Here is a 16,044-nt window from a genome sequence, read left to right on the forward strand (position 1 = left end):
AGCACCTTTAAACCAGCTGAAGAGGAAAGTGTTGGAATGGAAGTGGACAGTTGAAAGACAGGCCAGTGTGGATGTTCTGAAGGGTGCCTTGCAAGACCCAACTGTGTTCACTCAGTTGAACCTCTCCTTACCCTTTCAAGTGCATACCGAGTGAAGTGGGGCTGGGGGCCATCTTAACCCAGACCACACTAAAAGGAGAGAAGGTGATCGCCTACGCCTCCAGAGGTATCCGTGGAGCGGAATATAACTATTCTACCTCTGAGAAGGAGTGGTTTTCTCTTGTCTGGGAAGTAGAGAAATGGAGGCACTACCTTGAAGGAGTAGAGTTTGAGGTGTATACAGACCATGCTGCCCTCTCCTGGGTGTTCAACTGCCCCAAAACCACATCTCGCCTGACTCGATGGATCCTAAGGCTTCAGCAGTTCCACTTCAAGGTACACTACCGGAAAGGTTGCCTTAACCTGGGCCCAGATGCTCTGTCCAGAGCCTTTGAACCCATAACTGGGGCTGGCTGTCCATGTCTCGCTGTCGTCTCTACCAAATGTCGCTGTGATCTGCCCAACACACTAATTGAAATCAAAACAACAACCCAGAAGTTTGTGACATATGTCAAAAAACACCAAGATGGACAGCAAACCAGAATGCATTGGGTTTGAAGACCACCAAGGCATCTTCTATCGTAGAGTTCCTTTGAAGGATGATGGGGCAAAGTAGCAGTTGGTTGTTCCCCAAGCACTGATCTCCAGTTCTCTACACTACCTCCATGAGAACCTTCTAGGGGTCATCTAGGACAACTGAAGACCTTAATACTTGTTCTGGAAGTTGCCTGGCAGCCCAGTGTGTCACCAGTTAGTCTGGCGGCACAGTTAGTCACCAATGCTCTAGATAACAGGAAAACAGTCTAAATAGCTCTGCTAGGGCGCGTAAACTTGTCAGAGTGAGGGGTTCTCTCATTTGTGTCTGGAAGTAGCTAGCAAGCTAGGCAACGAAGGCCAGTTTGCTTGGGTGCTTGACTGACGTGAGGTCAAAACGCTCAGATCAGCCCCACTCCTCGGTCAGAGCGTCCAGGGTGCGCTATGAACGCTCTGAGAGCGAAACGCTCTGGATTTACAAACGGACAATATAACAATGCTTTGAATTTACGAACGCCCAGAGCGCACTCTTAACACGCACTCTGGCACTCCAGACTGAATTTACGGACACAACCTTAGTTATGGACTCACAGGTTTGGATCATTGTGAAAATAATGTTTTTTGTTGTCTTTTCCTGAACGTTGATACAATATAATTTTGAGTTTTGCACTATACTTTTTGAGTGACTTATTTTGTTCCAATTTCTTAAGGTGTACAAAGAAAAAGGCTTCAGTTTCTCTAGTTATTTTCAGTTTTTTATAGTTTGAACCTGTTTTATCTAGCCTTTTATTGCTGTGAATCAGACACCGTTACAGGCTTATTAATACACTGCTCAAAAAAAGAAAGGGAACACTTAAACAACACAATGTAACTCCAAGTCAATCACACTTCTGTGAAATCAAACTGTCCACTTAGGAAGCAACACTGATTGACAATAAATTTCACATGCTGTTGTGCAAATGGAATAGACAACAGGTGGAAATTATAGGCAATTAGCAAGACACCCCCAATAAAGGAGTGGTTCGGCAGGTGGTGACCACAGACCACTTCTCAGTTCTTATGCTTCCTGGCTGATGTTTTGGTCACTTTTGAATGCTGGCGGTGCTTTCACTCTAGTGGTAGCATGAGACGGAGTCTACAACCCACACAAGTGGCTAAGGTAGTGCAGCTCATCCAGGATGGCACATCAATGCGTGCTGTGGCAAGAAGGTTTGCTGTGTCTGTCAGCGTAGTGTCCAGAGCATGGAGGCGCTACCAGGAGACAGTCCAGTACATCAGGAGACGTGGAGGAGGCCGTAGGAGGGCAACAACCCAGCAGCAGGACCGCTACATCCGCCTTTGTGCAAGGAGGAGCAGGAGAGCCCTGCAAAATGACCTCCAGCAGGCCACAAATGTGCATGTGTCTGCTCAAACGGTCAGAAACAGACTCCATGAGGGTGGTATGAGGGCCCGACGTCCACAGGTGGGGGTTGTGCTTACAGCCCAACACCGTGCAGGACGTTTGGCATTTGCCAGAGAACACCAAGATTGGCAAATTCGCCACTGGCGCCCTGTGCTCTTCACAGATGAAGCAGGTTCACACTGAGCACATGTGACAGACGTGACAGAGTCTGGAGACGCCGTGGAGAACGTTCTGCTGCCTACAACATCCTCCAGCATGACCGGTTTGGCGGTGGGTCAGTCATGGTGTGGGGTGGCATTTCTTTGGGGGGCCGCACAGCCCTCCATGTGCTCGCCAGAGGTAGCCTGACTGCCATTAGGTACCGAGATGAGATCCTCAGACCCCTTGTGAGACCATATGCTGGTGCGGTTGGCCCTGGGTTCCTCCTAATGCAAGGCAATGCTAGACCTCATGTGGCTGGAGTGTGTCAGCAGTTCCTGCAAGAGGAAGGCATTGATGCTATGGACTGGCCCGCCCGTTCCCCAGACCTGAATCCAATTGAGCACATCTGGGACATCATGTCTCGCTCCATCCACCAACGCCACGTTGCACCACAGACTGTCCAGGAATTGGCGGATGCTTTAGTCCAGGTCTGGGAGGAGATCCCTCAGGAGACCATCCGCCACCTCATCAGAAGCATGCCCAGGCGTTGTAGGGAGGTCATACAGGCACGTGGAGGCCACACACACTACTGAGCCTCATTTTGACTTGTTTTAAGGACATTACATCAAAGTTGGATCAGCCTGTAGTGTGGTTTTCCACTTTAATTTTGAGTGTGACTCCAAATCCACACCTCCATGGGTTGATAAATTGGATGTCCATTGATTATTTTTGTGATTTTGTTGTCGGCACATTCAACTATGTAAAGAAAAAAGTATTTAATAACATTATTTCATTCATTCAGATCTAGGATGTGTTATTTTAGTGTTCCCTTTATTTTTTTGAGCAGTATATTTTGAGGCTACATTTGTGCAACCTGTCAGTGAGAGTGCTGTACCAATTTCACTGGTACGTGGTAGTAGTTCCCCAACAATTAAATGTGTATAGGGGCAGTAGCACGTACATCTTGGTGGGGCAAACAAAAAAAACAAATGTTTAGATGCATGCCAACAAAGCCACAACACAACATTAAACAATACATTAATTGCACTATAACTGTGATAAAGCTATCCCAACAGCAGAGTCACAACAGCAGTCCCACTACCTTACCATTACTACACCTGGCTATCAGCGGAGCCTTGTCTGGCAGCGAAACAGTTCATTCAGCCTCATTTACTGCCTTAAAAAAAAAACATGGCTGATATGACTGACTTGCTTATGTAACCGATGTGAAATGGCTAGTTAGTTAGCGGTGGTGCGCGCTAATAGCGTTTCAATCAGGTGACGTCACTCGCTCTGAGACCTGAAGTAGTTGTTCCCCTTGCTCTGCAAGGGCCGCGGCTTTAGTGGCGCGATGGGTAACGATGCTTCGTGGGTGTCAGTTGTTGATTTGTGCAGAGGGTCCCTGGTTCAAGCCCAGGTTGGGGCGAGGAGAGGGACAGAAGCTAAACTCTTACATTGATGCTGTTGACCCGGATCACTGGTTGCTGCGGAAATGGGGGGTGAATGTAACCGATGTGAAATGGCTAGTTAGTTACCGGTGGTGTGCGCTAATAGCGTTTCAATCGGGTGACGTCACTCGCTCTGAGTCCTGAAGTGGTTGTTCCCCTTGCTCTACAAGGGGCGCGATGGGTAACGATGCTTCGTGGGTGTCAGTTGTTAATGTGTGCCGAGGTTCAAGGCGAGGAGACGGACGGAAGCTATACTGTAACATTTAAACAAATGTGGTTTCTACTGACAATTGAGATGTACAAACTATGGCATAAGGGGACTACAAATGATAAGGGGCTATCCGTAATTTCAATTAAGACATTAATGAGCGAGTAGGATGGACATAGTCAGTGTAACTATTTGTTCAGCACTTTTGAAATGTACAGCGACAGAATTCAGAATATGGGCCGTTCTTACAGTATTCTCCATATACACTAATTCAGAACTGTAGGACAAATAAATGGGGCATATAAGCAGACAATGATCCATATAAGCTCTTACAATATTTGATTATGACATTTCTCTAAAACATGTACACCACCAAGTCAGAACAGTAGGCTAAGTTATGAGGGGGAAAGGGACCAAATTATAAGGGTGAGGCACATGGGCTACTAACAGCTTACTACACAACATACATTTAGTATTACTTTCTTAGCTACAGTATACATATCTCCCTGGCATATTACATAATTTATGCAGCAGCATACAAGACATTTTTGGACTCACCTCTGATCAGTCCAATCAAAGCTACGGTAGATATGTGATTTGACATCATTTTATCTGTGGCCAATGACCTTGAGCATTCTTGGATGGACACTTCTAATGTAACTATGGCAGCACCCAAGGGGCTTGAATTTTCAAGCTCTCCCCGTTGATTCTGCGGTGACGTAGTGTCCCCTTGAGTGACAGAACACTGAGCCAATCATGGCACAACTAGAAAATATTACCAACCCCTACGCTCTCTATTTTCTGCTGGCTGCCCCACCACCACAGAAAGCACTGAGCTAAGCTCAAACACCTGCATTTTGGAGCTGCCTTATTCAAGAAAGCAAAAAAGAGAATGTTTGTATGCGGCTTTATTAACTAAATGTTTTAATATATTTTTTATATTGTTTGCAAACTGATATGTGACATGTATTAATGACAAAATAACATGCAAAACAGGGAAAAATAAATAAAAATGACAGGTTGCCACTAGAAGTTCACGTGATATAAAATACCAACATGTTGTATTTTATTTATATCACTTGCCACTTGTAAAGGCCTTAACAAAGTCTTCCAAACTGGCATTCATGCTGTAATATGCGAACACATTACCTAGCAGCCAACCTGCTTGCACCAATCCCATGCAGTTATGGTAAGATATTGTAAAATACAAACCCCATCTCCCCTCAATGAATTTCATCATCCATCCATTCATTAATTTGTTACAATTACTGTAAAAATATTACATAATGCACTGTACTGTTTTACGGTAACTTGCAGGCAGCCAGTTGCCCGTAAGTTACTGTAAAAACAACAGTAAAAAATATTTGTGAGTATTGGACACCATAAAATACAGTACGTAACATACTGTACCTATTTCACAGTAATTTACAGGCAACTGGCTGCCTATAAGTTACCGTAACAAGAACAGGAAAGGATTTACAGTGCATGTAATTATTTTATGGGTAGACATTCGTCTGGACTTGGGAAGAAGATTTGGTAAAGACATCCATCTGCAAGATTATGATGTTCTTTTTATGTTTGATAATCCAAGATTCTCCACTAACGAACAGCATGTGATTCATTTGTTTAATTCTTGCTAAATATTACATCTATAAAATGAAATTAAGAACACTATCATTCAATATTTTCAAAGGTTTTAATAAATTACTTTGCCACATTGAATAGTAAGGTCAGTAAGAAAAAGAAAGTAATTAAATATGTTGATACTCTTAAGCTTTTCAAATGTTGGCTATTTGAATGTAAAACTGTGTTTTTGTGTTTATCAGTTTGTAATGTTTTGTGTTCATTTTGAAGGATGTATAGATTTTTGTAACATTTGAATTTCAACCCTTCATATTTTGTACTGAGTGTACGAAATATTAAGAACACCTTCCTTATATTGGGTTGCACCCAAATCAAGGCAGGAGAGGAAGGGTTGTGAGGTCTTCAAACGTTTTGTTATAGCTCGCGAACCGCTGAATCACCGAATACTGCCCCGCTCTGATTTACATGACTCTGCTCAAAAACCCTGCTCACATCTCGCGTGACTCTGTCTCTGGCAAACCCCCTCCCTTCTCGCTCTCTTTCTTCCAGCCTGTCAGTGCCGTAGCTAGTACAGGAGGGTGACAGTCCTCCCCTAGACCCAGCCTGCAGTACCCTGACCGAGGCTTGGAGACCTTTCCCCCCCGCTCAGCCATGGCTACTACTATCGTTACATCCACACGCTTTACAGATGAATACCAACTCTACGAGGAGCTTGGGAAGTAAGCGACTGTCGCCGTTTGCTAACGTTAGCTTGCTAATGCACAGTGCCTTGCTGTCTTGTCTTTCCTTCTCCCCACCCCCGTATGCTAACTCGCTCCTTCTTTAGCCAGCTAGCTAGCTGCGATAGCTTGACCCTATTGTCTTTTGCTGGTTGTTGACAGAAGGCGGCTAGCTTGCGTGTCGTAGGTTAGGGACAGAGTTTACAATGTATGTATTTAATGCACTTTGTGTATATGCGATAGCACAACTAGCTAACAATAACGTTAGCGTGTCAACGCCTTGTCTTTTGGTCTGCTGAAAATTGCCAGGCAGGAAGCGTTTGAGCGAAAACACTGACATTTGCTGGCACGGCACGTTGCGTTAGCAGCCTGTTTGACTGTGCTGAATGTTAGCATGTATGATAACTAGCTGTCTGTGGTTGTACAATATTAGGTAATTTGTCTAAACTGCGGTTGTAGCTAGCTGTGTATAAGTCTGCAGCTGATGTGTCGAACATAGACCTATAGTTATAGCCCACACGGCCTCCTCCCAAAGCGAAATTGTTTGCACATTATGTAAAACCCTGCACGCCTTCATACAGCAGCCGTAAATATAAATGCCATGAGTAGCATTATAAGCCCCCTAACACACGCTATGTCGCTGTGGCTTAAAAGTGCAAGGGTGAGCGTGATGCGGTTTCTCAGAATCTCGATGGCTTTTTTTTTTCTGAGAGAACCGGGACGTTTTATTATTATGGGCATCTGTCGGTGGCTCGATCCTCTCGACTCTGATGGTTGTTTTGTATTCATATCTCTTCAGCCCCAGACCCTGGGTATAGTCGCAGTGTCTGGGCGTCTCTCTGGCATTCTATTGATCCATGATTGGTTTATCAGTTCACACACCTGGGCCGTGTTGAGTAGTTCAACGTTCAATTAGCAATGTATGTAGAACAGTTGCTTCTCTGACATGTATGCTACTCTTATCATGATCAACAAACAGTCTAGTCATATAGGAAGAACAACCAGAGTTGGGCACACTGCCATAAAGGCCCAGACCTCTTGGTACATACTATTATAATATATCTATACACATATGCCATTTAGCAGATTTGATCTAAAGGTACTGCGCACATACATTTGTTATCGGTGGCCCTAGTGGGAATCAAACCCACATCTGGTGTTATGTTCGTCATGCTATACTAACTGAGCTACCCAGATACTGTAGCACTAACACAGGTAGATGTTGGGCTACAGAGTGGCTGTTTCCAGTGAGAGCTGGGAGAGTCGTTAAACCTGCTTCTGTTTGTCCTCTAATTTAGGTGTGGCCAACCCTCCTGGAGGGCTACTGGCTTGGGTCTGCAGGGTTTCACCTGGTTCCAGCGCTGCTCTAACACACCTGTTACATTTAACTAGCTTGTATCCTAATCAAGACTGAGCTGCTGTGTGATAGAGCAGGGTTGGAGCAAAAGCATGCTCACCCAGTTGCACTCCAGGAGAGGGTTGGCCATCCTTGCTCTGTTATACCAGTCAAGTTTGGAGACACCTACTCTTTCAAGGGTTTTTCTTTATTTATTACTATTTTCTACATTGTAGAATAATAGTAAAGACGTCAACTATAAAATAACACATGGTATCATGTGGTAACCAAAAGTGTTAAACAAATCAAAATATTTTATATTTGAGATTCTTCAAAGTAGCCACCCTTCGATGACAGCTTTGCACGCTCTTGGCATTCTCTCAAATCAGCTTAATGAGGAATGCTTTTCCAACAGTCTTGAAGGAGTTCCCACAAATGCTTTTCCTTCACTCTGTGGTCCAACTCATCTCAAACCATCTCAATTGGGTTGAGGTCAGGTCATTGTGCAGGCCAGGTCATCTGATACATCGTCATCACTCTTTCTTGGTCAAATATCCCTTACACAGCCTGGAGGTGTCATTATCCTGTTGAAAAACAAGTGATAGTCACACTAAGTTCAAACCAGATGGGTTGGTGTATTGCTGCAGAATGCTGTGGTAGACATGCTGGTTAAGTGTGCCTTGAATAAAAAAAAAAACACTGACAGTGTCACCAGCAAAGCACCCCCACACCATCATGTGCTTCACGGTGGGAACCACGCATGCCTTGATCATCCGTTCACCTACTCTGCGTCTCAGACACGGTGGTTGGAACCAAAAATCTGAAGACAGATTTCCGGCCGGTGTAATGTTCATTGCTCATATTTCTTGGCCTTGGCCCAAGCAAGTCTCTTCTTATTGATGTCCTTTAGTAGTGGTTTCTTTGCAGCAATTGGACCATGAAGGCCTGATTCACGCAGTCTCCTCTGAACAGTTGATATTGAGATGTCTGTTACTTGAACTCTGAAGCATTTATTTGGGCTGCAATTTCTGAAGTACAGTTAACTAATGAACGTATCCTCTGCAGCAGAGGTACCTCGGGTTCTTACTTTCCTGTGGCGGTCCTCATGAGAGCCAGTTTTATCATAGCGCTTGATGGTTTTTGGGGCTGCACTTGAAGAAACTTTCAAAGTTCTTAATTTTTTGTCTTGATTGAACTTCATGTCTTAAAGTAATGATGGACTGTCGTTTCTCTTTGCTTATTTGAGCTGTTCTTGCCATAATATGGACTTTTAACAAGGTACACCTGTTAATTGAAATGCATTCCAGGTGACTACCTCGTGCACATTCATCTTCTGCACATCTATCACTCCAGTGTTTAATTGCTAAATTGTAATTATTTCGCCACTACGGCCTATTTATTGCCTTACCTCCCTAACCTTAATTTGCACACACTGTATATAGACTTTTTTTCTACTTTATTATTGACTGTACGTTTGTTTATTCCACGTGTAACTCTGTGTTGTTGTTTGTGTCGCACCGCTTTGCTTTATCTTGGCCAGGTCGCAGTTGTAAATGAGAATTTGTTCTCAACTGCCTACCTGGTTAAATAAAAGTGAAATCAAGTTTTTAAAAAGCTGGTTGAGAGAATGCCAAGAGTGTGCAAAGGGTGGCTACTTGATGAATTTCCATTATAAAATATGATTGGATTTAACACTTTTTGGTTACTACATGATTCCTTATGTGCTATTTCATAGTTGATGTCTTCTATTATTCTACAATGTGGAAAATTGTACATTTAAAAAAATATTTAAAAAAACCTTGAATGAGTAGGTGTCCAAACCTTTGACTGGTACTGTACATACACTAGTACTGGTGTCTAGACTTTAGTGTACACTACAGCCAATCTGATTCTGGTCTGCACTACTACTGGTTTTCTCTACTAGGCCTACCTAGTAGTTAGTTGATTTATTGACCAATCTAATGCCATTAATTAAAGTCCGCTTGCTCACCAGGGATGTGTTCAGTTGGGAACAAAGTAGCAAACTTTTTGCCATGGGAAACGAAAATGTATTTTCTTATTGGACTAGATCCAATAGTAGCCTACCTTTTTTGGTTCAATTTATTTTGAAAGGTTCTTGTGCCGACTGAATATGACCTCTGTGTTGTAGATCTGGATCCGCACCAGATTAGAGGAAGGAACAACCAGCAGTGCTGTAGACCTGTATTTGACAAAGAGCTCTGCAATCTGGGTGTCCAACCCTGTTCCTGGAGAGCTACCTTCCTGTATGTTTTCGTTCTGACCCCAGTTGTAGCTAACCTGGTTCATCTTATCAACCAGCTAATTATTAGCATCAGGTGTGTTAGATTAGGGTTGGAGTGAACCTACAGAATGGTAGCTCTCCAGGAACAGGGTTGGCGAGCCCGGCAGTACACTGTCAATTTCATTTTTATGGCTCCATGCTGTGTATCAGTGTTGATGGCCAACCCCTCTGTGTGTGTTGCTTGCTTGCTTGCCTGGGCGTTAGTATACTAAATGTCAACCCCCCCCCCCCCCCCCGACCCAGAACTGATCAATGCTTGCCTTGTTTTCAGGGGAGCGTTTTCAGTGGTGCGCAGATGTGTGAAGAAGTCATCAGGTCAGGAGTTTGCTGCCAAAATTATCAACACCAAGAAACTCTCAGCCAGAGGTAATACACACACACAAACAGCGAGAAAGAGCGGTCAGTGATAGATTTGTGTGTGTGTGTGTGGGGGGGGGGGGGGGCGCAATCCCTGTCAGTGATCTGCTGTACAAATTGGTGACTGTCAGATGTCTTAAGAGTTGACCATGAGTAGCTAATGTGTTTGGGTAATCTCTTGTGACAAATGTTATCATACATTCTAACTTTGATCAAATATTCTGCGTACTCAAGATTTTGGTTCTGAGATTGTGTGGGGGGAGGGGGTGGTAGGTTATGTGGTAGCTATGTTTACCAAGGAGGCCGTACTCCACTGTGGGCTGTAGGCATATGGGGCCATGACTTTTCTCAGCATACAGACCTTTCTCTCTCTCTCTCACTCACACACACACACACACACACACAGACAGTGTGTCTGGGGACTGTGTGCTGCCTCAGCTCAGAGCTGCCCTCCTCTGCAGTCAACACGCATTCTCGCTCGCCCGTTCTTTTTTTTTTTGCTGTTCAGTTTGAGCAGTCCTGGCTTTTTGCTTCATACCCGTTTTCTCGATACCCCTCCTGCTCTCTCTCACTTCCTCCCACCCGTCAGTAGCTAGCGGATTGGTCAGTATCGAGGCTAATCCAGTTAGCCCCTGATGAGATATATATTTAGTCTAAGAACCCACGGATCACACACACCTCCCTGTTAGCCCCTTCGTTCTCTGTGCGTGTGTGTTAATAGTGTCACATTAGGGAAGGTATTTGGTATTCTGAAACAATCTAGTTTCAGCAATATCTATAGGCTTTTCATGGTTGCAGTCAAATGCTAAGCTTTGTACAGCATTTAAGTGTGTGTGTGGGGGGGGGGGGTCAGGATGGGAGGGACTCAGACACTCTTGCAGTGATCTGTCTAGAGACGGAGAGGAAAGGTGGAGGGAGATGCAGACAGAGGAGGAATAGTGAGAAAGGGAACATTTGGAGATTAGAGGAATAGCCATAGATGGGTGGGTTGTTCAGCAACAAAACCGATGCGTACCTAACCCTTGGGGGAAAACAGATGGGGTAGGCTTAGAATCAAAAGATTGTTGACACCATGTCAACTATATATCCTCTCAATGAATATTGGAAACGTGAATACACTTTCACAATGAGCCCTTGTCTCTCAAATATGTCATTACAGTTCTTGGTTAGCTAGCTAGTGAATTTGAGCCATATTAGCGTAGACGTGACATGAGTCAAAACAAGACATGGAATCAATAACAAGATGCAACGAGCTACCGAAGATTCACCACGTCAGCTTCTTGTCATCGTTGCTAGCTATCTGACCATCCAGAATCATAACACACAACCAAGTGCCTCTGCGTTGCACGGCCATCGTTTTTGTGACGATGTCAGGCTACCCGTCTATACGTAGTGTGTACACACCGGTGGCAGTGTGCCTGGTAGGATTTCAGGATTTAAGTGTCGTTTTTAGCACCATTGGGCCTGTTTGACCTAGCACACTGCCCCATGGGTAATAAGTCTCTTAAAGCTCCGCTAAACACTGTCATAATCGGAGGCAGGCTAGTGGTGTGTGTGTGTGTGTGTGTGTGTGTGTGTGTGTGTGTGTGTGTGTGTGTCTGTCTTGCCTCTCCTTCTCTCCCTGATGTAACATGGCTATAGGCCCGCCCCCCGGTGGAGCAGATGGCCAATTAGAGAACAGCAGGAAGTGCCAGTAATGAGTTACCCTGCAGCACTCTTTGTCCCATCTACTACCGCCATACACACATGCATTGTGCACGCCCATACACACATCCAGAAATAATCAAATGAATCAGCAAAAGCTGTAGTATGCCGTGCTGAACACTCACCACACGTGCAATGGGAAGTTGTGATCCTTTTTCTAGGGTTGGGTGGTAAACTGTAAACTATATACTGGTATTTTTTCATTCACAGACCAGATTGGATTTTTACTTTACTTTCTACAATAGTTTTTTAAATATTTCATATGTTACATTAAATAATTCACTAATGACTCTAAAAGAGGATTGAGAAGATTGTCGCCAGTAAAAAAAAAAGAAGAAAAACTGCTTACAACTGAACTGCTAGCTAACACAGCAAGTTAACAACTTCTGGAGGGCAAGCTTGCCAAATGGATCCCAGAAAATCATCTGACTACCCCTAGTGGCGGAAGTAAGAACTGAAGTTGAAGCAAAAATGCCTTCTGAGGAGAATAATTATTCTGTCAAATAGAGGCATACAAAAGAAGAACCTGACGGTGTGTAAATGTTAACAAATTAGTGCAGCAAATTAAGACATTTATTGAAATGCTTGAAGTGAATGCTGGAATTGAACAAATAACTATGCAAATAGCAACCATTGGTTCAGTACCAGAGTTTGAGTCGTCTACAAAAGAGGATTTTGATTCCTAAGCAATGTTCTACAAATAGGAGTACTTCAAGGTCTGTTTTGTCCTATTATTTTTGGTTGAACAGTATAATGCAGTCAGAATGGAGAAAGGCCATTAACCACTTAGAATGAATTTGTTACCATGCACTACCCATAAAGCATATTTGGAACTGTTGTATTCAGAAACACCAAATGCTATCAAAAATGAGCAACGCAGTGATGATATTTTGGCAATTACGCCCAGCCCTACCTCTTTTTACAAATGGAAAGTTCATATAATTATCTCTCGCTCTCTCTATGCGCCAGTAGTGAAGTGAGACAAGTTTCTGTACTTTTTCCCTTTGCAGAAGGTGGGGGAGAGAATCTATAGCCTACATGGGGAGGATAAAAAGGAGAGGGGTAGTGGGAAAGATGGAAGGGGAGAGAGGCAATCAGGAATGGAAAGAGGTAGAGCAGTGATGGGGGGAGGTGGATTGCTTAAGGAATAGTAGAGGGAGGCATGGGGTGGTAGAAAGGTGGGAGAACTGTGTGTTTGGATATAAGGCTGGTTAGCAGCAGTATAGGAGTGCCCCATTTGTTTGGCTGAAATTTATAACGTGAAGAGAAGGATAGGTGGGTATTGCAGTGTCTGCACGTGTGTGTGTGTGTGTGTTTGTTTGTTAGACAGGCTTTCAGATGATGAAATTGCCAGTTCTTGAGTTTAAGATATTCTGTGTTGCAATATCAAATACTAAGATTTAATTCATGTAAATAAGTGCTGTGTCTGTGTGCATGCTCCCTCTTTTTTTGGAGCACTGTAGCAGTCACACTATCTGACTCACTCTCTATGCCGTTGCTAGGTTTACCCCAGATCACCTCTGACCTCTCGCAACCGCCTTGCTAACAGTGACGATGAGGGGCGGGGGTGTGTATGTGTGTGTTCCAATTTCATCATGTGTCCCTTGCTAGACAAAGTGCTGGCATAGCAATGTTCCACAGCTGGAGCGGCGAGTAACCTCCACAAACATTCACACCTTATACAGTCGTGTATATAACTGTCTCGCTCTCGCTCACTCTCTCTCTTATATATATATATATATCTTTCTTTTAAGTGAAATAAGCTTCCCTAACAGTTTTTTTTTTTTGGTCTTCTCCTCAGATCACCAGAAGCTGGATCGAGAGGCCCGCATCTGCCGTCTTCTCAAACACTCTAACATAGGTTTGTCGTCTCTATTTCTCTACACTCTTAAAGGTGCTAAAAGTAGAACCATATAAGGTTCTTTGACTTATTTGATAACATATTTTTGGTACTTGGTGGAACCGTTTGCAGTGTTCTACCCCTCTATGAAGGGTTCTACAGAGAACCTTTAGCTTATCTTTCCTAGTAAACTTTTTATGACAATACATTACATATAATATAAGGCTGTTCTTTGAAGGCTGTTCTTTGAAGGCCTAGTTATACCCTAACAGGGTGGTCTGAAGCTCCTGGTTTATAGGCCACATCAGGCCTGCAAGTCACATCATGCTGGCTTGCAAAGTGATGTGTAATTCCAACTGGACTCCAGCCAAAGTAAGGATATCCAACAATTGGAGCTTTTAAATGTAGAGTCAGCAATATGATGTAGACGCACAAAGTAAGCAACATTGTGGGTCAATTTCTGCAACGACTGAAAGCGTTGGAGCGCAATGCTAAAATTCTCCACTTGCTCAGATACTGTGTTTGACTGTGAGAGAGAAGTCTTGCATCTTGCGCATCGCAATAATGTTTCGCTGACTACCTTTAATCACCCGCAACCTGGATTCAGAATGACTGCCAGAGAGGGCAGATTGATTACTGAGACTACCTAAATCATCTAGAGTGGAACAACTGTCTCAGTAACGGGTTTAATAAATAAAACTACTAACCGATTGGATTAGAAAAATCTATGTTATTGATCTTTGTGTATCATAAGATGAATCAACCAATCAATGTACATGCAAAAAAAAAGATATTGAAATAAACAATTCTGAAAATCAACCTGCAATAGAACATGCTGGGTAATATGATAATGATGCATGTGGTTTTGAGAGTATTACTCAATTCAGAGTATGGATGTTACCCGTTAATCCGTTAGCCGCTGAAAACACATTTGACCTGTCATGCTTATCAGTCTATCGGTTAATTTGCATCATTTTGTGGAATAAAATTGCTCCTTGTGTATTTTTGAAACTGTCTTTTATAAGCCTAGTCATTGCGCAACCAATAACAATTCTAAATGCAATCGTGTGTTAACGTTGGTGGCCACCATTTTTAAAAGGAGCTATTTTTATTTCTCAATCTCTGCTCGAAATTAAGGCACGCCTCCCATTCGCCATATGGGTGCATAGGCTACAGCCTGCCTACCGTTGACTATCAGCGCATCACCCACCACTTTACAATGTGAGCTTGAGGCAGTATAATTGTTTGAAACGTCAACGGTTTACTTCAAATAATGAGGCATGTCTTACCTTTGCTTCAGAGTAGCCTGGCTAAAATCCAACCATAAATTTATTTTATAAAAACTTCCTCCAGCCATTAACCAGTGTTTCTCTCCTGTTCTATTGGTTTTCATATCAACTTTCTTTCGTTGTCCAGAAGCCAAAGGCACAATCCTTGTCATATTAGCAACCCATCCTAGTTGCTGCTATTAGATTCCCCGTCTTTAAAAGTTTCTAACAGAGATGTATCTCTCTCAACTGCTCGCATTAGGTGTGCTGTTTAGAACAGTGTGTAACTTGAATTGCATTTAGCAAATGTTTGAAAATGACATTTAATTTGTTGCTTCATTACAGGAGTTGCATGTTCAATAATGGGCTATAGCCTTTTGAGTGAGATTGTTGCATGTTTCCAATAAGCTCTTAATGAAAAATGTCTGGTCCTTGCGTGCATGCATAGTATCAGAGAGGAAGAGGCAAAGCGAGAGGTTTCATTCTCGCAAAAATAAGCCCAATGCGTTTCTATGGGCCTAAGCTTGTCGCCTGCCTTCGCGCCTTGTGACGACTCCCATTGTTAGTGGGGAAACATAAGCGTCTCGTCATTATATACTAGAGGTCGACCGATTAATCGGAATGGCTGATTTAATTAGGGCCGATTTCCAAGTTTTCATAATCGGTATTTTTGGACACCGATTAGCCTTTTTTTCTTCTAGAATTAAAAAAAATATATATATATTTTAATTTATAAATTTTTTTTAAAATTTTTTATTTAACTAGGCAAGTCAGTTAAGAACACATTCTTATTTTCAATGACGGCCTAGGAACGGTGGGTTAACTGCCTTGTTCAGGGGCAGAACGACAGATTTTTACCTTGTCAGCTTGGGGATTCGTTTTTGCAACCTTGCAGTTACTAGTCCAATGCTCTAACCACCTGCCTTACATTGCACTCCACGAGAAGCCTGCGTGGCAGGCGGACTACCTGTTACGCGAGCAAGAAGCCAAGGTAAGTTGCTAGCTAGCATTAAACGTATCTTATAAAAAACAATCTTAACATAATCACTAGTTAACTACACATGGTTGATATTACTAATTTATCTAGCGTGTCCTGCGTTGCA

General features: G+C 43.2%; 1 protein-coding gene across 10 annotated transcripts in view; it reads left to right on the plus strand.

Moving 5' to 3' along the window:
- Positions 1 to 5,938: 5,938 nt before the first annotated feature.
- LOC115201212 (calcium/calmodulin-dependent protein kinase type II subunit gamma) overlaps positions 5,939 to 16,044 on the plus strand; it is a 39,801-nt gene continuing 29,695 nt past the window's right edge. For 4 of the 10 annotated variants that reach the window (XM_029764633.1, XM_029764635.1, XM_029764634.1 and 1 more), the window contains exons 1-3: positions 5,939 to 6,134; positions 10,044 to 10,138; positions 13,635 to 13,694. In XM_029764633.1, coding sequence (XP_029620493.1) covers positions 6,067 to 6,134; positions 10,044 to 10,138; positions 13,635 to 13,694 — 223 coding nt within the window. In that variant the 5' untranslated portion in view covers positions 5,939 to 6,066. The remainder of the gene's footprint in view (positions 6,135 to 10,043; positions 10,139 to 13,634; positions 13,695 to 16,044) is intronic. The other 6 variants (XM_029764638.1, XM_029764640.1, XM_029764639.1 and 3 more) reach the window with 2 other exon arrangements.

The sequence above is a fragment of the Salmo trutta genome, chromosome 10, assembly GCF_901001165.1.
Source record: "Salmo trutta chromosome 10, fSalTru1.1, whole genome shotgun sequence".
Classification (NCBI taxonomy): Eukaryota; Metazoa; Chordata; class Actinopteri; order Salmoniformes; family Salmonidae; genus Salmo; species Salmo trutta.